Here is a 24,634-nt window from a genome sequence, read left to right as displayed (position 1 = left end):
TTTTTCCCTTGCTGCTTTTAATATCTTTTCTTTGTTCTGTAGATTTAGTGTTTTGACTATGATGTGACGTGATGTGTTTCTTTTCTGGTCTAGTCTATTTGGAGTTCTGTAGGCCTCTTGTATATTTATGGACATCTCTTTCTTTAAGTTGGGAAAATTTTCTTCTATGATTTTCTTGAAAATATTTTCTGTACCTTGGAGTCTGGAGTCTTCTTTTTCGTGAATTCCTATTATTCTTAGATTTTGTCTTTTCATAGCATCCTTGATTTCTTGGATATTTTGTGATTGGAACTTTTCTGATTTTACTTTTTCTTTGAGAGAAGTATCCATTTCTGCAAGTGTGTCTTCAGCTCCAGAGATTCTCTCTTCCATCTCTTGTATTCTGTTGGTGATGCTTACTTTTGTGGTTCCTGATCTTTTCTCCAAGTTCTCCAGCTCAAGGGTTTTCTCATTTTGTGTTTTCTTTATTGATTCTAATTCTGTTTTCATGCCTTGCACCATTTCTTTCATGTGTTTGAATTTGGATTCCTGTCTCTCTACGATGGCCTCTATTTCTTTTTTCATTTCCTTCTTATATGCCACTAATTTTTCCTCTACTTGTGTATCTATTTGTTTGGTTATGTTTGCCTGTGTTTCTTTAAGGATATTGTCTATTTCTTCTTTCTTTGCCTCCAATTGACTGGCCATCTCTTTGAAAGACTTGTTCATTTCCTCCTTATGAGCCTCAAATAATTGGGCAAGCATGGCTTTAAAATCATTTTCCTGTGCTTCTGCTGAATTGGTGTATCCATCGATTTTGGGGTTTGCTGGTGAAGTCATGATGTCCTGATTTATGTTGGAAGTGTTCTTTCGCCTACCTCTGGCCATTGGCTTATCTGAAACCTTCCCTGTTTGTTTTTGGATTCTGCAGATCAGACTGGTGCTGTCTCTCTCTGGTGTCTGGAGAGTTCTTCAGGAAGCTGAGTACTCTCAGCGTGTGCTGAGGACTAGCTGTACCTGTGGGAGGAAAGTACGCAGGCGCAAACGGGGCAAATGCAAGCGTGTGTGTGCGCGCGCGCATGTGCGTCTGTGTGTGTAAGTGTGCGTGGATGAGTTTCTCGAGGGACAGAGTGATGGCTAATGTTGAACCCTTGAGTGTGTGGGAGGGGCTCTGTACTGTATATGTCGCAGGCGCTAATGATGATGGCAGCGCAATTTCTGGTATTAACTGTCTTAGCTCCTCAATCAGGCCCACAGGGCAGGAACTTCAATGTCCCAAGTGCCCCTCTGTTTCCCAAAGTGGGTATGTGGGTGGGAGGGGGTCCGATGCCTGGCTTCTGATTTAGAAGGACCCAGGATCTGGGGAACTGCAGATTCTCAAGGGTGCACTCACTTACAGGCAGGTCTCTTGGCCGAGATCGTGGTATCCGGGGCTCTCTGCTCTCTGGTTTGGCCCTGCTTCTTTGATGTGTTCCACCAGTTCTGTGCTGCTGTCACTGCCAGGTTCTGAGGTCTTGCTGCAGCTGGAGATTTCAGGGTGGTCACTTCAGCAGGGATGGGGTAATCAGGCTCTCTGTTCTCTGGTTTGGCCCTGGTTAGTCTTAAACTGGAGGGCTGTGGTGCCCCGCCAGTTCAGTACTGCTCCGCTGCCACGTCCTGCTGTATCTGGAGACTGGCTTGCTAGTCCCAATGCTTTCTGGGAAGTCCTGGGATCTCTTCGTTGTGCTCTCCAAGCTTGGGAGGCCCAGTGCCTGGTGTGTCCAGGTTGTATGACGTTTCTGCCTGGTTTCGGTGAGTATATAGCGTATTCTCTGTCACTGTGGGATTGGGCGGGTCGTACCGTCAGTGATGGCGATCCTGCGGAGCTAGTATGGTGTCTAGCAGATTCGCGCCCTGGGAGGATGGTGCAGCCGCTGCGCGAATCTGGGACTCCGGGGTACGTACTGCTGGCTTTTGTCTGGCTAAAGTGGTTGGGGCTCCGTCTCAGCGGTTGTATACCCCAGGCAGTTAGGTCTGCGCTGAGAAAGATGAGTCCGCTGTGCCGCTGTGCCGAGGAGGAAGGAGGTCTGGGGGAAGGGAGTGCAGCAAGAACAAAGGATCTTTTCTCTCCCTCCCCAAGCAAGTCTCCGGGTGACTGGAGGCCAAAGTTTTCACCTCCTGCGATGTTCTCTGGTGTTCAGAAAGCCTCGCTGTGGTTTTCCTGGGTTGGGGGTCCTTCCATTCTCTAACTCAGAAGATCAGGTATCCCACTGCTCAGAAACTGTGTGTGCTAGTCGCCATCTTGGCTCCACTATCTTGTTTTTGTTTTTCTCTATATTCAATTTAGTTACGTTATCACTTTTTGGACTCACACACTTTTATAAAGAATATGTTATAAATGAGTCCATAAGACAAAGAAAGTTAGTTAAAATGTTTATTTTATCCTTTTCTCAAATTACAGTCCATTTTACATGCTTTTTATTACTTTTGCCTTCTCAGAATGCAACCAGTGTGGATAATGTGAACAAACTAAAATATACCCATTCCAAAATTATATGTCTTAGTGCACTAAGGTTTAAATTTCCCCCAGTTTGGTTATTAGTTACACTTTAGACAGAATAAAAAAGAAAAAGAGCAAACAAGCAAAGGAAATTCTCTACACTCCATTTCAACTTATTGTCTATAGATACTAGGTATCTTGAAATTGATATAAAATGTGTTTTTTGTAAGCATATTTCATTCTGACTTTTGAAGTTTTTTGTTTCAGTTTCCAAAAATATGGTATTAATATTCCATAATTTAATATCATTAAAATATGGTATTATATAACTTATTTATCATTTAGATTTGGTGACAAAATATTTGATACATATTATATACAGCACCACTTGGATGTAACTAATTTGTTTACACCTAATAGTCCTGAGGAAATTGCTTTACCTGTTTAATTAAAATGCATGATCTCCTTCAAGACTAAAAGCAATTATGAAAAAATAGAGCATAACGATGAGGGAAGAGCTTATTTTAATTAAAAAAAAACTTACAGTATTATTTTTCACACTACCTCTGTGTCTGCAAAGGTCTCCTCATAGAATGCCAGCATAACCACAAACTGCAGGACAGCATACATCTTCAAAAGCAGGGACGCTGGCGATGATAAGGGGACTTCCTGTCCTGTGACCTGGGTAGACAAGAAGGACATTCTTCTTTACTCCATGTCACAGCACACTTCTCTTTCTAAAGTTCACACTATGCGAAAAGGTGTTGCACAGAGAAAGGGTGTTCTCAGCTTTCTACAGCCTCTGACATTCATTTCCTTAAATAATAACAATAATAAAATGTCTAAAGATTAGGAGAGCTGCTTCTCTGTGCAGAATATTAAGTCCAATTGTTATGATTTAGGCTTTCTCAAAAAAAGCCAAAGTGCTTCTGCTATATGTTTGTTCATTACTGCAATAGCCAAGAAGAACAAATTACAACCATGTATGTCGAAATAGTAAGAAAAAGAAGGCAGGTGACCCTGGGAAGCCTAAGGAACCATGATTCAGCACCAAGTGGTATTTTATTATTATTATTATTATTATTATTATTATTATTTACAATTAAAAATCAATAGTTTACTTAGTGCTTTTTAAAGAAAAACTGTCAACTTTTTACAAAGTGGCATCAAATATGAAATGTATTTAAGTGTATGATAGTTTCTGTGTATTATTTGCAATATAAATGGAGTCACTACTTTCACTGACTTATAGTTAAGATTGTTAATTAGCAAATGGCAGTTTTATGGACATTGAAAATTCTTCTTCTTCTTCTTCTTCTTCTTCTTCTTCTTCTTCTTCTCCTTCTTCTTCTTCTTCACAATCTATTTACTTTGTCACCCGATTGTAGCCCCCTCCCTTATCACATCCCAGTCCACCCTCCCTCCCTCCTCTTCCACTATCCCTCTCCCCTAGTGCACTGATAAGGGAAGTCCTCCTCCCCTACTGTCTGACCATAGCCTATCATGTCCGGTCAAGACTCCCTGGATCCTTTTCCTCTGTGGGCTGGCTAGGTTACTCCACCAGGAAGAAGTGATCAAAGTGCAGACAAACCAGTTCATGTCAGAGACAGCCTCTGGTCCCCTTACCAGGAGACCCACATGAAGACTGAGTTGTCTATGGGCTACATTTGAGCAGGGGATTTAGGTCCTGTCTATGCATGGCCTCTGGTTGATTCATCAGTCTCTGTAGGAGTCCCTGGACCCAGAATTTTTGTTTTACTGGTCTCCTTGTGGGGCTACTGTACCCTCCAGGTCCTTCTATATGGGCCTTCTTCTGTAAGACTCCCTGTGAGCTCTGTCAAAAGTTTGTCTTTGGGCAGAGTGCAAGGAATCATATGAAAGAAGAAAGAGTAAGACTTGGAGAGAACAGGAGCTCCACAACATCCAAATATATCTGTGCACAGGGGCTTGTCTGAGACTGATTCTCCAACCAGGGATCATGCATGGATATAGCCTAAAACCCCTGCTTGGACATAGCCCATGGCACCTCAGTATCCAAATGGGTTCCCTAGTAAGGGAAACAGGGACTGTCTTTGGCATAAACTCTGTGGCTAGCTCTTTGACCCCCCCCCCCCCTGTGGTTGGAGCAGCCTAACTAGGCCACAGAAGAGGTCATTGCATCCAATCCTGGTGGGACCTGATAAGCTAGGGTCAGATGGAAGGAGAAGAAGACCTGCCCTATCAGTGGAGTTAGAGAGGGACAGGGAGGTAGGATGGGACTGGGAGAGAATGAGGGAGGGAACTACAGCTGGGATACAAAGTAAATAAACTGTAATTAATATAAAAAATAAAAATAAAAAAAGTTTGTCTGTGAGTCTCCAGATCTGCTTCAATCCCCTGACTGGTGGAGCCTTTTAGAGGATATCTGTGGTAGGCTCTTGTCCAGTTTCCTCTCTTCTACCACTTCTGGTGTCTGTCATATGTTCCCTTCTTAATGAGAATTAAGCATTCTCCCTAGAGTCCTCCTTCAAGTTTAGCTCCTTCAGGAGTGTAGATTTTTCAGTAAGTATATCCTGTATTATATGGCCAATATCCACTTGTGAGTATATACCATGCACGTCTCTCTGCTTCTGCGATAACTCACTCAGGATGACCTTTTCTAGTTCCATCCATTTGCCTGTAAATTTTACAATTTCCTTGTTTTTAATAGCTGAGTAGTATTCCATTGTGTAAATGTGCCACAATTTCTGTATCCATTCTTCTATGGTGGGACAGCTAGGTTGTTTCCAGATTTTAGCTATTAAGAACAAAGCTGCTGTGAACATATTTGATCAAATGTTCTTGTTGTATGATTGAGCATCTTTCTGATATATGCCCAGGAGTGGTATAGCTGTTCAAGGTTCCTGAATAAACTGCATCGAGAAAAAAAAATTCTTGGTTTCGTAAGCTAGATGGTACAGGTGCACACTTTTAATCCCAGAACTCAGGAGGCAGAGGCAGGCAGACCTCTGTGAGATTAAGACCAGCCTGGTCTAGAAAGTGATTTCAATTCCAGCCAGTGCTACATTGAGAAAACCTGACTTGAAAAAAAACAAAAACAAACAAACATTTCTTGGACTCTTGTATTAAATATCAACATTCTTTTTCTTGTTTTTTAAAAGTTGTTTCCACATTTAATATTTGTATTCTAATATCAAATAAATTCAAACATGGTTTGACATAGCAAATTCTTTGTTTTGATATGACTTTAGAACTTTTAGTTATGGTACTTTATTTTGTCATAAGTGAGATTAAGAATAGACCTGATTTCTGAAGGTCTTTGCATCTCTCAGGTTCTAGGACTTTGGATGGAAAGCAAGTTCACCTGTGTTATACCCCTGAGAAGGCTGCTGGCTGTGGGCTTGAATGGTTCTAATACTAGTTTCTTTTTATTTAATATTAGTTACAGTTTATTAACTTTGTATCCCAATTGTATCCCTCTCACTGATTCCCTCCCAATCCCACCCTCCCTCATCTTCTCCCTACCCCTTTCCAAGTCCACTGATAGGGGAGGATCTCCTCCCCTTTCATCTGACCCTAGATTATCAGGTATCTTCAGGCCTGGCTGCAAAGTCCTCCTCTGTGGCCTAGCAGGGCTGTTCCCCCCTCAGGGGTGGGGTGAGTCAAAGAGCCAGCCATTGAGTTCATGTCAGAAATAGTCCCTGCTAGCCTTAATAGGATACTAAGCTACCATGTGCTACATCCAAGCAGAGGTTCTAGGTTATATCCATACATGGTCCTTGGTTATTTGTTTTCTCCTATTTCCAATCTCCATCCCATTTGTTTTTCTAAGTGAGGATTGATCATCTTACCCAGGGTCATCTTTCTTGTTTATCTTCTTTAGGTGTACAGATTTCAGTATGTTTTTCCTGTCCTGTTATTTGTTTTCTCCTATTTCCAATCTCCATCCCATTTGTCTTTCTAAGTGAGGATTGATCATCTTACCCAGGGTCATCTTTCTTGTTTATCTTCTTTAGGTGTACAGATTTCAGTATGTTTATCCTATCTTATAAGTCTAGTACCAACTTATAAGTGAGTATATACCATGTGTGTCTTTCTCCTTCTGGGATACCTCACTCAGGATGATCTTTTCTGGATCCCACCATTTGCCAGCAAAATTTCATGGTTTCCTTGTTTTTAATTGCTGAGTAGTATTCCATTGTGTAAAAGTAACACAATTTTTGTATCCATTCCTCAGTTCAGGGACATCTGAGTTGTTTCCAGATTCTGACTATTACAAATAAAGCTGCTACAAACATGGTTGAGCAAATGTCCTTGTTGTGTACTTGAGCATCTTTTGTATATATGTCTAGGAGTGGTATAGCTGGATCTTGAGGAAGCACTATTCCTAATTGTCTGAGAAAGCACCAGATTGATTACCAAAGTGGTTGTACAAGTTTACATTCCCAACAGCGATGGAGGAGGGTTCCCCTTTTCCACAACCTCTCCAGCATGTGTCGTCACTTGAATTTTTGATCTTAGCCATTCTGATGGTGTAAGGTGAAATCTCAGGGTCGTTTTGATTTGCATCTCTCTGATGGCTAAGGACCCAACACTAGTTTCAATTGTTCTACTTCCCAATGTACTCTGTGTAACGGGCCAGTACCCACCTACTAGGCAACACCCCTCTTAATCCACCTCAGAGTGGTATATCCTCATTAACCTATCCTTCTACATGAGGCTAAGATAGCATCATTCTCTAGTTCCACATGAAGATGGCACACATGTACACTGGCTCATATCTAGCCTCACCACCTCCTATGCTATGAACTCTACTTACCTCTGGAATGTCTTCACTCAGGCCAAGTCTTGGTTTACCTGGACTCCACCCCGGTCCTTTGAATAGAACAGAAAACTTATGGCAGAATCCAGGTGTGGCCCAGAATGTAGTCCATATGTAGAATAAGTGGTGAAACTTGGAAAAAAATATAGTTTATTCAAAGTAAGGCAAGCATAACATAGAAATTAAATATAACTACTTATATATGCTATTATTATGTTCAGTATAATTTACACATTTTCTATAATATACATCATGCAAGAGAAAATAGATAATATACTGAAATGAAATCACATTCTGTATTGTATTTGACCTTAAATATCCTGTGTGTCTTTGATGCGCTCTTATCAACACCTTTGAAGTTAAAAAAAATAAAAATTTTGAAAGAAAAAGAATATGATTGGTTATAAATCAGCATAGTACAAAAGTTATGAGGCTGCTTCAGATAAAATTGACTAGACCTGTGTAAAAGCAAAAACTGTGTCTACTGACTTCTTTTTTAACATCCTAACAGATGACTATTACTGTTGAACATGGAGGCATCACTAGAATGCTTATCTGTTTAAGTTTTATAAAACAATAACTTATTATGATAATAACATTAACAAAAGATATTTACAAATATTTCTGATTGTAGAGTTTCAACTTTTAAGTAACTCATTCTGTCACAAAGTGAAAAATAATTGATGACTGAGGAAGATATTTACAATGAGTATTATAGCAGGGATAAGCATTCTTTAAATAGCATTTATTTGACATATGCGCGGCTTAAAATCATACTCACATGTAAGTGCTCAATAAATTTTAGCTATAAAGAAATTTCACACAAGTGCCCATAATTCATTCTAGGACTGAATATATTAAGGTTTGGGCATCAGGTCCAGACTCTAAATAAGAGACTTTTTTTTTTTTTTAAGAATAGAAATGCATTAATGGAGAGAAAAGTTTTTGCTCTCAGAATTTGTGGTCTTGCTGGTATGTTAGCATTCCCTAGATGAATTTAAATTGCTAAGAATAGAAAAAATTGATTTTTATAATTGCTTGAATTATTCCAAGAATCAACTTGAGTTATTATAGGCCTTAATGGAGTAGTTTTTGAGGCCAAAGTAAATGTTTAGCCTGGGGATTTTCACTACTAGGAATAAAGGATATTAGTATGTTTAGAAATTCCATTACACATTAAAATATTGAGCCATTTGGTTATTTTGTAAATGCACTTGAATTTTATTTCTACAAGTCTGGACACTACGTAGGAGCAATATGTAATAATGGTATAAAGAGGATTCCCCGATTTACTAGGGTTCCTACCCTCCGGAACTTTGGGTTGACCAAAAGACATCAGAGTGAATGCTCTGTATGTAACAAACAGCACGCAGAGCCCTGTATGCATTGAGCCAAATTCTAGGTTCCTTTGTGGTGATTAATTACTACATAAGTAATTTATCTCTCTGCAAGGGGATGCCACTGAAATAACTACTGTGTGTGTTAAAAACTCTTAACTATTGTAACTTGCTGAGTTGACGCTTGTGAGTAAAATGAGTGCATACGAAAATAAACCTTAGACCAATTCATATATATGTATATATATATATGAATTCCCAAAGCCTGGCTTCCAAAAGTGTTACACATCCATCAAAAATACTGACATCACCTAAAATCTATTTCAAACTGAATCCACAGTGTGGCAGAGCCGAATTTGAACTCTACAAAGGCATGAGTCACATTGGCATCAAGGTTGAAAAGCTCTCTCCTAGAGACATTTTTGGACAGACTTTTCAATTTCTCTTTATTTACTCATATTAAGGAGAAAATCTACTTGAAGTAAAGAAAGGGGGACTTTCATGCATATTTTCTAACTTGGTTTTCATTTAATAGAGCCGGCTCTTAAGATCTGAATGTATTTACTGAGAGACACACCCTGTTCTGCTTTCAGCCTGGATAAAACTGGAAGAAGTTTCGTGTATTAAAAAAGAGCGAGAAGATAAGCATCAGCACTTTCCCTCTCAGTTGTAGATACACAGAAATTACTTTCAATATAGAAAGGGTGGCAGTTGGCCATAGTTGGTGTCTGAAGCCACAGTAAAGTGAAAAGGTTTTAAATGAGTTAGGTGAGCCTGGGTCCTGGTATAGTACGTTAAATTAACAGCTGACAATTGAACCTGGGATTGTTTAACTATTCAGAACCTGTGTTTGCTAGAAAACAGAAACAAAACCCACTGATTGATAAGTCATGACTAATGGTGAATGACTGGTTCTGTTTGCAGGTGTTTCACAGAGCAGAGGTTCAATAGATGGAGATCTTCCTTTCATCTCAGTGCTCTGTGCAAAGTTAAGTAGCTCTGCAAAGCGGGCCCAACAAAGCCTGTAGCTTTAGCGCTTCTATGCGCAGCAGCCAGCCAGTGCACAGAACCCTCACTGCCAACCATCACAGCTAGAGGAGCGCTCTCACCTTTTCCTCATTTGTAATTCCTTAACCCCAAGAGCCTTTGTGGTGGTCTGATGCTGACATGTCAGAACTCTACAGACATTCTTCATTTCTCCAGTGCCAACCACTAAGGCTAGTGAACAAGCAATACCACATGTCTAGCAGAAAACTGGTCAACTCCACGAAGTCTTAGCAGGAGAGGTAATATATACATCTAACTGATGCGTAATGCTCCCTGACACCCCGTTCTAAGATGAGAAGGGTAGAGGCCTCATATTGAATTTCCAACCAGAGTCTGAAGGCTTGAAGCAGATATTTTTTGTACTGTGGGATCAGCCTTAATTATATGTCATACCTCTGCACCTGAATACATGAATATATTTCAAGTCTGTACTGAGAAAGAATATCTTTACTACAGAGCCACTTTCTTTGCATGGGAGATGATGGACACATTTGAAAATTCTTATTGTAAGTTTTAATGGATTTTACCCACCTGACTGAAGTTATCACTTGGCTACTAACGTTGTTTCCAAATTCATTTGTAACTGAAACATTTTTTTTTTCCACAGCAATGTCAAAGACTTCCACCTCCAACGCCCACTTTTCACTTAAACATAAAATCTGTGAAACCGTATGCATTCAGAAAGACCAAGGCCGAATGAATTACCTGCACTTTGAATGGTTCAAATGTATCAATGGGGTGCGTTAGACCATATATAACCTGTTCTTTCTCTGCTTCAAATGTCCCTGGAAAAGAAATGTTGCAATAGGACTATTGAATTTTCACGATTGCCAAAGCAGCTAAATAAACTCTTTTGGTATTTGTACACTTTACTTACCAAAAATTCTATCCCAAATAATGAGTGTGCCGGCATAGTTTTTATCTATGCAGTAACGATTTCTGCCTGTGAGACAAATGGTGAAAGGAAGTTTTTAAATAGATAAAATTGCGATTTTAAAATATTTATTGGCTTTCTTGCTTCAGAAGAGACACAAAAGGCTGACACTTTCATTGACAGCCAAGTTGAGCTATTTGCCATAGGGTATCAATTTGCTCCTGCACGAGGTTAATCTTCTGATTGAACACCATCAAGCAAAATTCGTGAAAAAAAGAGGCCATGAATGTAAAGAGGAACAGGGAGAAGCAGATGTGAGAGTTTAAAGGGAAACAAGGGAGAAGAGAAATAGTGTCGTCTTGTTGTTGTTGTTAGCTTGTGTATTTTCCCAAGGTTTTAGCCAACTAAATGTCTAGATGTAGTCACAAAACTGCTTCAAACAATAAAATGGCTTTAAGAATGTCTTCTCATGTTGTATGCTAGTGACTCAAAGTCCAGCATATTTTCATTGACAGCCAATGAAAGTATGGCAAATGAGCGATTTGCCATAGGGTATCAATTTGCTCCTGCATGAGGTCAATCCTCTGATTGAACACCATCAAGCCTCCTTTTAGTTGAGCATTAATTCCTTTTTGTACATGTAAGGCATGAGCTACATTGGATAAAAGGTTATTCAGGGTCTGAGCAGTCTGCACAATATGACTCCTGGCTAATGCCCTGGTGGTAGCTCCAACAGCCGCCAATGAGATGGCAGTAACAATGGCGGCTGTAATTCCAAGATCCCTTTTCTGTCTGAAGAGAATCATAGCGTGAGGGGCATCAACGGGCACAGGTACCCAGCGAGGCATGCAAGTAACCAGCTAGTAAATTCACTAGCATTCCAGCATTGGGCAAAAAAGCAAGTATCATTACCACAATTACTTGGCTCTACCTGGCTAATAATGAATAAAAATGGGGGATATAAAAAAAACAGGTGTGGGCTTATAGGAAATATTATGAGAAGCCTTAACCCCCTCGTTGGAATATCCTGCATCAGTTCTAGAACTAGCAGTGGTGGTGTCCGAGGTCTGAGTAGGTTCAGGAGACCATTGCCCCCAGGGGCGAGACGTGCTCCATGTAAATTGACTAACTCCATGTTTTCCTCCACTTTTGAAAGTCCTTTAAGGTTCTTAAATTATTTTTTTCCTTTTTTTTAATTTTTCATCAATTACACTTTATTCATTCTGCATCCCCCCATAAGCCCCTCCCTCCTCCCCTCCCAATCCCACCCTCCCTCCTCCCTCTGCATGCATGCCACTCCCCAAGTCCACTGATAGGGGAGGTTCTCCTCTCCTTTCTGATCTTAGTCCATCAGTTCACATCAAAAGTGGCTGCATTGTCCTCTACTACGGACTGGTAAGGCTGCTCCCCCTCAGGAGGAGGTGACTAAAGAGCAGGCCAGTCAGTTCATATCAGAGAATTTTCCCTGTGCTGCAAATCTGTCTAAACAATTGTCTAGCTATATTTTAGGTAATTGGACTGGAGAATTCGATACTACAATGGAGCAGCTGAGAGTGGCCATTGTCACGGTAAATTCTACCAGAGTGGACACAGGACTAGCCACAGGATTATCATCATGGATTGCTGCAGCCATGAATCATCTGAAGGAATGGGTGGGCATGGGAGCGTTAGCAGGCCTTCTGGTGTTGGTCTCCTTGGTTTGCCTGTGGTGTATATGCAAGATTAGAGTCTCACAACAGAGTAATGCAGCCATGACCATTCAGGCCTTTATAGCCATTGAAGCCGGACAGTCTCCCCAAGCATGGTTGGCTACCATAAAAAGCTAAAATGTTACGCTCAGGATGCGAGGCTAAGCACTGCACTCAGGGTCAGCCGCTTTGGACCCAGAGAAGAGCATGTCTGATTGCATGTGGGTTGATGCCCCAGGTCCCGCCTCTGAGAAAAAGGTATCGGTCGGGTCTGATGCTCTTTGGGTGGATGACACCTAAATGAACATCAGTACAAAGTCCCAATTTATTTCTAATATCAGAGATCAGACCTCTACTCTTGCCTGATGCGTCTAAAACAAAAAGGGGGAACTGTAAAGAGCTGTGTAATGCCGGGCCTTAAAGATGGAGCTGGTTTCTGCCTTCCACCTTCCCGATGGTGAGTGCTCTCTGTCCCAAAGAACTCCACATTTGGCTAAGGCTGAGGATCTGGCTTGCTTCCATGTATGTGGACCTATCTGCATTGCCCAGGTGGCATGCTGGGGTTGGCTACCCAGAGGCTATTTAAGCTGTGGGCTGGCTTTCCCCGGGGTCAGATGATTGTTCAAGGTTCCTGAATAAACTGCATTGAAAAAAAAAAAAGAATGTCTTCTTCTCAATGTTACACAAATATATACAAGCAACTGGACGAAGTTGAGAGTGAAAGAGGTAGTCTCGCCCAGTGAGGAGCGCAGCAATTGCTTGTTCGGTAGCAAACAGCCAGTCTTGAAAACAGCTTCAAACAGCACGAAACAGACTGAGCAGTTTATGTTTAAGAATATGTACATGTGTACATAACATACATAAATCATAAATTGATCATACATGCAAGCAAGCAAAATTCGTGAAAAAAAGAGGCCATGAATGTAAAGAGGAACAGGGAGAAGCAGATGTGAGAGTTTAAAGGGAAACAAGGGAGAAGAGAAATAGTGTCGTCTTGTTGTTGTTGTTAGCTTGTGTATTTTCCCAAGGTTTTAGCCAACTGAATGTCTAGATGTAGTCACAAAACTGCTTTCATAAAACCTACGAAGAAATGAGTAAAATCACATTGTTCAGAGCAAAGTGAAAGGATGTGAGATGAAAATATTTATGTGCTTGGTGGCTGGAGCAATGGCTCAGCTGCTGAGAGCACTGACGGCACCCACAGAGTTCCGAGGTTCTACCCCCAGCAGCCCCTGCAGCTCACTGCAGTCTATAAGTACAGTTCCAGGGCATCTGACACCCTCTGCTGGCCCTTGAAGGGTGTATATATATATGGTGTATAGATACACACACAGGAAAATACCCAGACACACAAAATTATAATAATAAAAAGAAAGTTTTTAGAAAGGAAATATATGAATTTGCTTTTTATATTGTTTTTGATGCTATGTATTTTAGTTATTTTTTGCTGATGTTTCAGAAAGAAAATTCAAGCAATTATCAACTATTTTGAAAATAAAAAGGCACAATGAAATATTATTAACTCTTGCAATTACAACTTTTAGCAATATATTAATTTTCCAGCTCCAAAATCTCTGAATTACAAAACTTTTCTTAACTTTTTATGCGTTTTAAAACTTAAATAGGCAGAATAATACAAATGTCACTAAATCTAAATGAAAAGAACTTTAGTGTACTACACCATGCGTGTGTTCTCAGGTACACAGGCTCCATGCATGCAAGCATTCAGTTGATTCATAAAGCAAACTCCCTGAGAACAGACTAGGAAGTTTACACATGACCTAAGCATGGTTCTCCATCAAGTGTGAGAGTGCTTTGCCCCTTAAGGGAGGTTGGCAAAGTCTGAAGACATGACTGGTGATCACAATGAGAAGAGGGTACAAAAATGTATCAAGCCGGGGTTTAAAACCCTGGCTCAGATATAGCCCATAGACTCAGTCTTCAAGTGGGTTCCCTAGTAAGTTGAACAGGGGCTGTCTGACATGAACTCAGTTGCAGGCTCTCCAATCACCTCCCCCTTGGGGTTGCAACCTTGCCAGGCCACAGAGAAAGATAATGCAAACAGTTCCAATGAGACCTGATAGGCTAGGGTCAGATGGAAGGGGAGGAAGACCACCCCTATCAGTGGACTAAGGAAGGGGACTAGAGGAGAAGAGGAGAAGAGGGTAGGATTGGCAGGAGATGAGGGAGTGGCCACAGCTGGGATACAAATTGAATAAATTGTAATAAATGATAATAATTTAAAAAGTTTTAAAAAATAGTCATCAGGCAGGCATGAGTCTGGGATTCCGCTAAGCACCCTGCAGTGCCCAGGACAGCTTTCACTGCAAAGTGTGGATCCCAAAGTAAGGGCCACTGTGGTGCTGAGAAGGTCTGACTGAGGTCTGGGGAAGCAGGAAGGTGAGGGAAACAGGAAGAAGTTGCCAGCTGTTTGTTTTTCAGCAAGACCTCCCCTTTCCAGATTTTTCTGTTCATGCGGAGGAATCCACAAGAATCTTATAACTCCCTTGCTAAGTGTTCCCAGGAGAGGGGAGAGGGAGGAGTTTGAGAGAGCCTGACCCATGCCCTCTGACGCTGCTGGAGGACAGGTGGGTTCTGCCTGGGAAGCCATGCTGTAGGGTTCTAATAACTGCCTGTGAAGGTAACGGCTGGGAGCAGCAGCACCACAGCGTCCGTCCGTTGCTTTGTCTGCAGCCTTCAGCGTTCCGGCCCTAAGATTCAGTCATGCCCCCATATAAAGACGTGGCTGTGGCAACTTCTCTGCTACCAGGGTCTCATTACATGAAAAGCCTGTAATGTATTCATGAATTCTACAGCTCCTACACATTAAAAATTTACTGTTTATATTGCCCAAACAAATAATGCATGTTCTTAACAGTTCTTGTACTGAGCAAATAAGACACATTTTGAGTTTCACCAAACTTGGTGCCTTGGGCACCAGCCATATAGGGTCTCCGCATCAGACCAGTGAAGCTGGCGCTGAACTCCTCAGCTGAGACAGGAAAGGGAGTTGTCTTTCCAAATCCCAATACGTATTTTTTTAAGTTTTTAAAAGAAGCTCGTATTTTTTTCAAATATTGTAATTGGCTCCTCGTGGTTTGTTTCCTGTATTATATATATATATATTTTTAAAATAAAAGCTTCTTTCACATCAATTTTTTTCTCATTATTTATTCACTTTATATCTCTATTGCAGCCCCCTCTCTACTCTTCTCCCTGTCCCACCCTTCCATTCTCTCCCCCCCCTTCTCCTCAGAAAAGAGAAGTCCCCCTCCCATTCCCTGGCACATCAGGTCTCATCAGGACTAAGTGAATCCTCTTCCACTGAGCCCAGACAAGGCATCCCAGCTAGGGGGAAGAGATCAAAATGCAGGGAACAGTGGGAGAGACAGCCCCCATTCTAAGTGCTAGGGGACCCTCATAAAGACCAAGCTTCCCATCAGCTTTACATGTGTGGGGGCCCTAGGTCCAGCTCATTCCTGTTCTATGCTTGGTGATGAGTCCTACGGGCCTAGATTAGTTTGACTCTGTTGTTTCCTGGGGGAGTTCTTGTCCCCTCCAGGTCCCACTACTCTTCCACCAACTCTTCCACAAGCCTCACTGAGCTCCACCTAATGTTTGGCTGTGGGTCTCATCTGTTTTGATTGCCTACTGGGTGGGGCCTATCAGAGGACAGATATGCTAGGCTCCTGTCTGCAAGCATAGCAGAGAATCATTATTAGTGACAAGTTGGCTCTCTCCCATGGGGTGGGTCTCAACACAGGCCAGTCATTGTTTGGCTCTTCCCTCAATCTCTGCTGTATCTTTATTCCTGCACATCTTGTAGTCAGGCTTTTTCTTTTTTTTTAAGACTAACAATTTCCCTGTGGACAGGGCAAATTTTCATCACTGTGTCAGAGTAACCTACAGATAACTCTTTCAAGATCCTCTCTTGGGCTTTGACTAACTTCACAGTCACAGGTAGATAATATGGGAAGAGGTTGAGAAAGGTCATGTGGACTGGCTGTGGTTTGAAGCAGAGGCTTCTCTGAATAGAAAAGAAAAAAAAAAAACACTTATCTGTACAGTGTACAATGTAAGGTATGTTTTGATTATTAAAGTAACAAAAGTGTGACACTATATTTTTAATGATGAAGAAGCAACAGAACTGCCTTACCATGATGAACCCTGTGGTGGCTAGGAGTATTGAGGACCAGTTCTAAAGGACCAAGGCTTCTGATGACCTGCTCAGAGAAAAACAGACAACCACACACAGTTTTCACCGAGTATGTATATATAAGAAACTGACATGGGATATGTGATACCAAAAGTTTCAAAATCATTTAACCCATTGAACATCACAGGAATGTGGTGCCCATCCAACTTGTTCAAAGGCATGGTATGGCAGTAGCAGGATTACCTGACTCAGTTCAGTACTCAGATTCCCATGCTTTGCTGGGTCATCCCAGAAAACACCTTAAGCTCTTAGTAATTCAGTGCCCCCATCTCTAAGACAAAAGTAGTAGCATTGCAGTAAAATAATGCAATCCCAGACTTCCAAATGTGACTGTATCTTGCATGCACTGTGGTAAAGGGGAGAGCAACCACAATAAATGATGACACTGATATGAAACAGCCCTGTGTCAGCAGTACGGAAAAGAATAGGATGGTGGACTTAAGAGCCTGAATTGCTTTCGACACAAAAACAAAATGTAACATGGGTATAATATTTGGATTCTTATTTGAAACAATCACAAACATTACCATGTAGGTAATGAGAGGGTTAGAAGATAAAAACATTTTTATTTAGAGTGATAATGGGAAGAACTCAGAGTTAAACACCGTCAAACCAAGTAATCCAATTTAAAAATGGAGTACAGAGCTAAACAGAGAATTCTTAATAGAGGAATATAGAATGGCAGAGAAACACTTAAAAAATTGCTCAATATCCTTAGTCATCAGTGAGATGCAAATCAAAATGACCCTAAGATTTCTCCTTACAACCATCAGAATGGCTAAAATAAAAAACTCAAGTGACAGCACATGCTGGAAAGGTTGTGGAGAAAGGGCAACCCTACTCCATTTTTGGTGGGAATGTCAATTTGTACAACCACTTTGGAAACCAATCTGGTGCTTTCTCAGAAAATTAGGAATAGTGCTACATCAAGATCCAGCGATATCAATCCTGGGCATATATCCAAAATATGTTCAAGTATACAAAAAGGACATTTGCACAACCATATTCATAACATCTTTATTTGTAATTGTCAGAATCTGGAAACAATCCAGATGTCCCATAACTGAGGAATGGATACAGAAATCGTGGTACATTTACACAATGGAATACTACTCAGCAATTAAAAACAAAGAAATCATGAAATTTGCAAGTAAGTGGTGTGAACTAGAAAAGATCATCCTGAGTGAGCTATCCCAGAAGCAGAAAGACACAAATGGTATATACTCACTAATAAGTGGATATTAGTCATGAATTATAGGATAATCATACTCCTAAAGAAGCTAAGCAAGGAGGACCAAGGGTAAGATGCTCAGTCCTCACACAAAAAGTAAATGGGATAGATATCAGAAGCAGGAGAAAACAGGGAACAGGACAGGAGCCTTTCACAAAGGGCCTCTGAAAGATTCTACCCAACAGGGTATCGAAGCAGATGCTGAGACTCATAGCCAAACTTTGGGCAGAGTGCAGGGAATCTAATGAAAGAAAGGGAAGATAGAAAGACCTGGATGGGACAGCTCCACAAGGAAAGCAAAAGAACCAAAAAATGTGGGATCAGGTGTCTTTGCAAAAACAGATATTCCACCAATGACCATGCATGGAGATAACATAGACCCCTTGCTCAGATGTAGCCCATAGCAACTCAGCCTCCAAGTGGGTCCTTAGTAATGGGAACAGGGTCTGTCTCTGACATGAACTCAGTGGCTGGCTCTTTTGTCACCTCTCCCTGAGTGGGGAACAGCCTTACCAGGCCACAGAGGAAGGCAATGCAGCTGGTCCTGAGCAGATCTGATAGACCATGGTCTGATGGAAGGGGAGCAGGACCTTGCCTATCAGTGGACTAGGGGAAGGGGCATGGGAGGAGAAGAGAGAGGGAAGGAGGGATTGGGAGTGGACAAGGGAGGGGGTTACAGCTGAGATACAAAGTGAATAAATTGTAATAATCATAAAAATGAATAATTAAAAAGAAAATGCAATTTTATGACAGCATAGCTGATGAGAATTAAACTTTGAAAATATTTGATAATAAAATTAGAAAGAAAAAATAGAATGATTGACAGAAATATATCAAAGTCTATGTTATCTAAAACCAAATAAAACAAATATACAGCTCCTGCTTTTCTGAATTCTTGATAAAAATGAGGTAAAAATTTACAAAAAAATTAATAACCTATCAATATATGACAACGTGTATTAAACCAACTGGTAGCAGTAACAGATGTTCACACTGGGACATACATTTCTATTCATTTGTTCTTTGTTCAATTATGTATTTGTGTGTATGTTTGTATGATTTGTGAATCTAGATGTCATGCCCAAGGAAGTCAAAAGCTGGGTTTGGATCTGTTGGACCTGTAGTGACAGTTTTGAGCCAACAGACCTGGATGCTGGGATCCAAATTCAGGTGTCTGCAATACAGTACATGTTCTTAACTCTTAAACATCTTTCCAGATACAGACATATACTTATTATTGTTGTTATTATTATTATTTACAGTCTATTCACTTTGTATCTCTGCGATAGCCCCCTTCTTCATCTCATCTGGGTCCCACACTCCCTCCCTCTTCTCCCACTATACTCCTCCCCTAGCCTACTGGTTCTGTTGATCTCCTTGTGTAGTTCCTATCCCCTTTAGGTCTTTCAATCGCCCCCCTTTTCCATAGATTCACCGCAATCTGCTTAAAGCTTGGCTATGAGTTTCAGCATCTGCATCCATACTATGGATGCATAGAGTCTTTCCGAGGCCCTTTATGAGTAGTCATCTGTCCTGTTCCCTGTGTTCTCCTCTTCTGATGTCTATTATGCAGAAACATACTTTTTAATGGAACTTCATCCGTGAGGATATGAATGTTTTGTTTTACTAATCTTCAACATTAAAATAACCAGTTTACTGTTGTTCTTTATATTTAAGCAGCTGGGATGGCCACATTGTTCTCAACTTGTTGTTTAACATACTCTCCTGAAATTGAAGCTATAACCTTGTTGGCAAATGACAACCTGTACCTCCATAACAGAGGCACCTACATCTTCCTATTGTCCACTATTTGTAGGCATGTAAGGTCCTTCTTGCCTCTACCATTGCTGCCATTTTCATAGGGTTCTTTTTTTAGTTTCTGCCTGAAATGGACAAATAGATGCCTGAATGCAAAGGAATTTGAATTATTACATATGATATGTTAATGCAGAGTTTTCTCCATCCCTCCATCCCTTTCTTAATTCCTTTCTTCTCTCCTCTCTATGGCCCTGCTCTCCATGAGGGGATTAGACAACAAAGCTGTTTTATATGGAGGTACAATAGTGCTGTCACTAAGTATGAATGGTTACAATGGTGCTACCATTGGGTATGAAAACCCATTTGGTATATACAGGTACATTATTGAGAACTGTGAGACACAAATATTACAGTCCTGACTCTCTTCTTCCTCTTCTTTCTCCCTTTTCATATCCTCCTTTTTTCTTCCCTCCTTCCTTTTATCCATCATTTTCTTTTTTCCCTTTCTTCCCTCTCCATCTATCTTTCTGTCTCCTTTCTTTTAATTTTTATTTTTTATATTAATTACAGTTTACTCACTTTGTATCCCAGCTGTAGCCCCCTCCCATCTCCCCTCCCAACCCCACCATTCTTCATTCATCTCCACCTATGCCCTTTTTGGAGAGTGCGGGAGGCGTCTAGGCATCTATTTTTCAGTTATTTCAGAGGAAATATATTTCAATCTCCAAACAAAACTCTTTTTTCCCTATCAAAATGGATACAGTTTTTTAATAATTATTTTTAGTAATTACAGTTTATTCACTTTGTATCCCCTGTGTACCTCTCTCCCTCCTCCCCTCCCAATCCCACCCTCCTTCTTCCCCACCCGTGTCCTTTTCCCAGTCCACTGAAAAGGGAGGTCCTCCTCCCCTTCCCTCTGACCCTAGTCTATCAAGTCTTATCGGGACTGGCTGCATTGTCTTCCTCTGTGGCCTGGTAAGGCTGCTCCCCCATCAGGGGGAGGTAATCAAAGAGCAGGCCAATCAGTTCATGTCAGAGACAGTCCCTGTCCCCATTACTATGGAGCCCACTTGGATACTACACTGCCATAGGCTACCTCCGTGCAGTGGTTCCAGGATATTTCCATGAGTGGTCCTTGGCTGGAGTATCAGTTTCAGAAAAGATCCCTGTGCCCAGACTTTTAGGATCTGTTGCTGTCCTTGTGGAGCTTTTTCTGAATGGGGATTGAGCATCTTAGCCAGAGTCCTCCTTCCTGATTAGCTTCCTTAGATGCACAGATTTTAGTATATTTTATCCTATATGTCTATTATCCACTTTGGATCTAGTTTTTTCAGTAGACTATTTTTTTTTAAATACCAGCACTTTCAAGTACTTTGACTGTATGTATTGTATTTATTAAACTACAGTCCTATGAAGTAAAGCATAAAACTGCCTCACGATACAGTGTTAATCACTGGGGACTGAGAAAGAACAGTGTTTTACCTCTTACAACGTGTAACTACATCTTTTCTCCTGGTGTCAGACTGTGCTTACAGAGGAAGGTGATGGCTGGAGAATGCACTTGAGTGGGCTCCTCAGCATTCTAAACCTTACAAACTGGTCTGGCTTTTGGTCTCTGCCAGAGAACCAGATGGCAAAGGAGAAAGCCATTTAGCCCTGTTTGTCCCTTTGGTGCCTACCATTTGTTACAAAAACAAACAACCAGAGGGGCGGAGGGCCGTGCTAAGCAGCTTCTGCTCCCCAGATGCTTTCCTGCAAGTCTGTTCTGGCATGTGGGCAGCCAGACCCAAAGCCACAGGACTGGCGAGCGCCTTCATGACTGGAGTCTGTGCTGAGCTTTTGATTTTATTTTTTATTTTTTAATGTCAAGTTTTTTCTACTGTAGGGAAACATTTTGCTCCTTTAGGCTAAAACACAGTGGTATCAATACTGAAAGCTCTTTTTTTTTAAGTTTGTAGGAAAAAGCCATGGCCAACATAGTTAACCACAGTTAAATTTCCTTTGAGGGAGACCACCACAGGGCAGATGATTCATCATTCGGACAACCCGGTTCGAAACTCTCTTGTAGAAAACCCTCTGATTCAAAGTCATGGAGAATTCATTAATATTTAATAAGAGCTGAGCGGAACGCTTTAATTATCGCCCACTTTTGCAAATTCAGCCGTTTAGCAATTCAAGCGCTTTTAGCTGAGTCGGACTCACTTCCTGAAAACATGTTAGTTACTCTGGGAGTAATCTGACCCATTCTAATTGTTAGAAAATGTTGTCTTAATTTATCAAATTTAAATGACTTACTTGAAAATGCAGAATTTTACAACGACAGGGCTTTAACATAGTACAATTCAATATTCTATCATGAAAAAAAGCATTAAAATGTGTAATCCTAAATCATTACTCTAAATATTAGAAACTTACCATAACCCTGGAAGTCTTTCTAAATTTCACCTGTAGGATGTTTCTATTTCTCTCTTATCTCTTTTAAACTCATATAATGATTTTCCATCAATTAAAATTAATTTAAACCTTTTGGGACTGCAAAAGGAAGCAACAACTAAATTTTTTACTACGAAGGGGTGAAAATAATCCCTCTTATTTCTGAAGCTTTCTTTGTCTACATTGCCCTATGGTTTCCTCACCACTCATGCTTCTTCTTCGGGCACTGAAGCCATGTTCTAATAATAGTTGCTTTTGGGTCTTAAAATCTGAGCAACATGGCTGCTCAGGAAGGCCATGGACAAGCTTCAGAAGGTCAGAGGTACTTTTAAGTTTTATACCAGAGTTATGATTATTTTCTGGGGGGGAAATAGTTTTTGTAATAATATGAAAAGGAAAAATAAAATTTCAAAGATTAATAACCAATGTCGCACATCTAAGCAGAGATGACCATAGGTTTCTTCCTGTACCTTCCCTATTTGTATTGTGTTGTTAGTTTCCACATCATTATAACTTGAGTGTGTGTTGGCCTGTATTTTTTTTTTGTTGTTGTTCATTTCCTTGTTATGTGCCCTGAATAACTGCATAATTATAGATTTAAGATAATTTTTCAACTATGTTCATACCAGCTTTATTTGTAATAGTCAGAATCGGGAAACAACCCAGGTGTCCCTCAACCAAAGAATGGATATAAAAATTTTGGTCCATTAACACAATAAAATACTTCTCAGTAATTAAAAACAAGGAAACCATGAAATTTGCAGGCAAATGGTGGGAACTAGAAAAGATCATCCTGAGTAAGGTACTCCAGAAGTAGAGAGATACACATGGTATATACTCACTTATATGTGGATATTATGCATACAATATAGGATAAACACACTCAAATCGATAGTCCTAAAAAGCTAAACACCAAGGAGGAGCCTAGGGAAGAGGCTTAATTCTCATTCAGAAAGGCAAACAGTATAGACATCAGAAATGGGAGAAAGCAAGAAACAAGCAAGAGCCTACAACAAAGGTCCTTTGAAAGACTCTACCCAGCAGGGTACAAAGCAGATGCTGAGTCTCATAGCCAAACTTTGGGCAGAGTGAGGGGAATTTTATGATAGAAGGAGTAGATAGAAAGACTTGGAGGGGTCAGGAGCTCCACAAGGAAACCTACAAAGCCAAACAAACAAACAAACAAACAAACAAAAAATCTGGGTCCATGGGGTAGCAGAGACTGATTAATCAACCAAGGACCATGCATGGAGAGGACCTAGACCCCCTGCTCAGATGTAGCCTATAGACAGCTCAGGGGAGCAGTGACAGTCTCTGGCATGAACTTGGTTATCTGCTCTTTGATTACCTCCCCCTGGTGAGGTGACCTTTACTAGGCTATAGAAGAAGACAATGCAACCAGTCCTGATGAGACATGATAGGCTAGGGGCAGATAGTAGGGGAGGAGGATCTCTCTTGTCAGTGGACCAGGGAAGGGACATAATGGGGGAAGTGTGAGGGAGGGTTGGACTGGGAGCTGATAACGGATGGGGCTACAGCTAGGCTACAAAGTGAATAAATTGTAAATAATAATAATAAAAAGAATTTTATGATTTTAAATTTAAAGATCTTTTGCTGTGAGGGGCTTTCCCAGGCTCTACACAAACCTGTCAATATAGCATCAAAATAAAACTTCTCACATGTTTAAAAAAATGATTTGAGCCAAATAAAAGAATACTTTGATAACTAGCAGAATAAAAAAACAAAAAACAACAAAAACTTGAGTGTGAATTACTTTTCCAGACTTAAAAAAAAAAAACGAAAAACAAAAAACAAGAAAAAAAATTTTTTGCTCACTCTTGAAATCATTAACTCTCCTACCAAGCCTGTTATGTAGGCCACTTTCATTTGCATAATAAGAAATTATAAATATGTATATAATAATGTTGAGATTTTATAATAGAAATTTCCATGGTGAATTTTACATGCCAGACTTTGTCCATCAGAAATGCTCCAGGTCATTTGCTGTGCTAGTCACAGGCTCCTGACTTCTCTCTCCACAGTCCCTGTAAGGACTAGTCACAGGCTCCTCACTTCTTCCACAGTCACTGTAAGGACTGGTTAAGAGTCTTGTATATAGATACAAACAAACAAGAACCACGTGAGGTTGCCATTATCCGGGCATGACATTTCCTTTTATTAAAAACACAACTTGAGTAGTTTTTGTTGTTATGGGATTCAAATCAAAAGCCTAATGGGTACACTCTGATAGAACTACACTCAGAGCATGCATCATAAAAAAAAAAAAAAATGATGCAAAGACTTCAGGAAGACCTAGGACAATCACAGTTCAAACTACCTATAGGCTTTTCTGGGAGGCATTTCCACTGCTGTCTCTTCTTACTCAATTTAATCTACCTCTCTTCTTGGCCTGGTGGATGTCTGCCCTCCCTGAATATGTGCCTGAATACCACATTCTATACTCATTTTATACTTATTTTCCAAATGAGAATTTTGCCCTCCTGGCAACTTTGGAAACTCATTGTGAAATCATTAATTCTTGTGTCCCTTTGTTCTGTGTCCATTTTACTTAGGTTCATCCCTGTACCATATTGCAAGTTCAGTAAGAGAATGCCTTACCTATCTTATTATCTCACAGCTTATACAGAACTTCACAAATACTGTGATTTATCCACAAGATCGAATTTATGAAATCAATATGCTGTCCCATTCTCACACTCTTATACCTTCATAGGGATGATTTGCTTACCCTGGGAAAAATGTTTTACTTATCACAACTACAGGAAGTGAA

The 24,634-nt window shown here is 40.5% G+C and overlaps 1 protein-coding gene across 5 annotated transcripts in view; it reads right to left on the bottom strand.

The window, feature by feature from the left end:
* Positions 1-24,634, bottom strand: part of Agmo (alkylglycerol monooxygenase) — a 313,051-nt gene that overhangs the window by 160,738 nt on the left and 127,679 nt on the right. For 4 of the 5 annotated variants that reach the window (XM_060367237.1, XM_060367241.1, XM_060367253.1 and 1 more), the window contains exons 6-10: positions 16,362-16,428; positions 10,521-10,586; positions 10,349-10,428; positions 7,257-7,391; positions 3,023-3,139 (exon numbers count right to left, since the gene is read on the bottom strand). In XM_060367237.1, coding sequence (XP_060223220.1) covers positions 3,023-3,139; positions 7,257-7,391; positions 10,349-10,428; positions 10,521-10,586; positions 16,362-16,428 — 465 coding nt within the window. The remainder of the gene's footprint in view (positions 1-3,022; positions 3,140-7,256; positions 7,392-10,348; positions 10,429-10,520; positions 10,587-16,361; positions 16,429-24,634) is intronic. The other variant, XM_060367255.1, reaches the window with a different exon arrangement.

The sequence above is a fragment of the Meriones unguiculatus genome, chromosome 1 (genome assembly GCF_030254825.1).
Source record: "Meriones unguiculatus strain TT.TT164.6M chromosome 1, Bangor_MerUng_6.1, whole genome shotgun sequence".
NCBI lineage: Eukaryota > Metazoa > Chordata > Mammalia > Rodentia > Muridae > Meriones > Meriones unguiculatus.
This window is presented reverse-complemented; position numbering and strand designations above follow the sequence as displayed.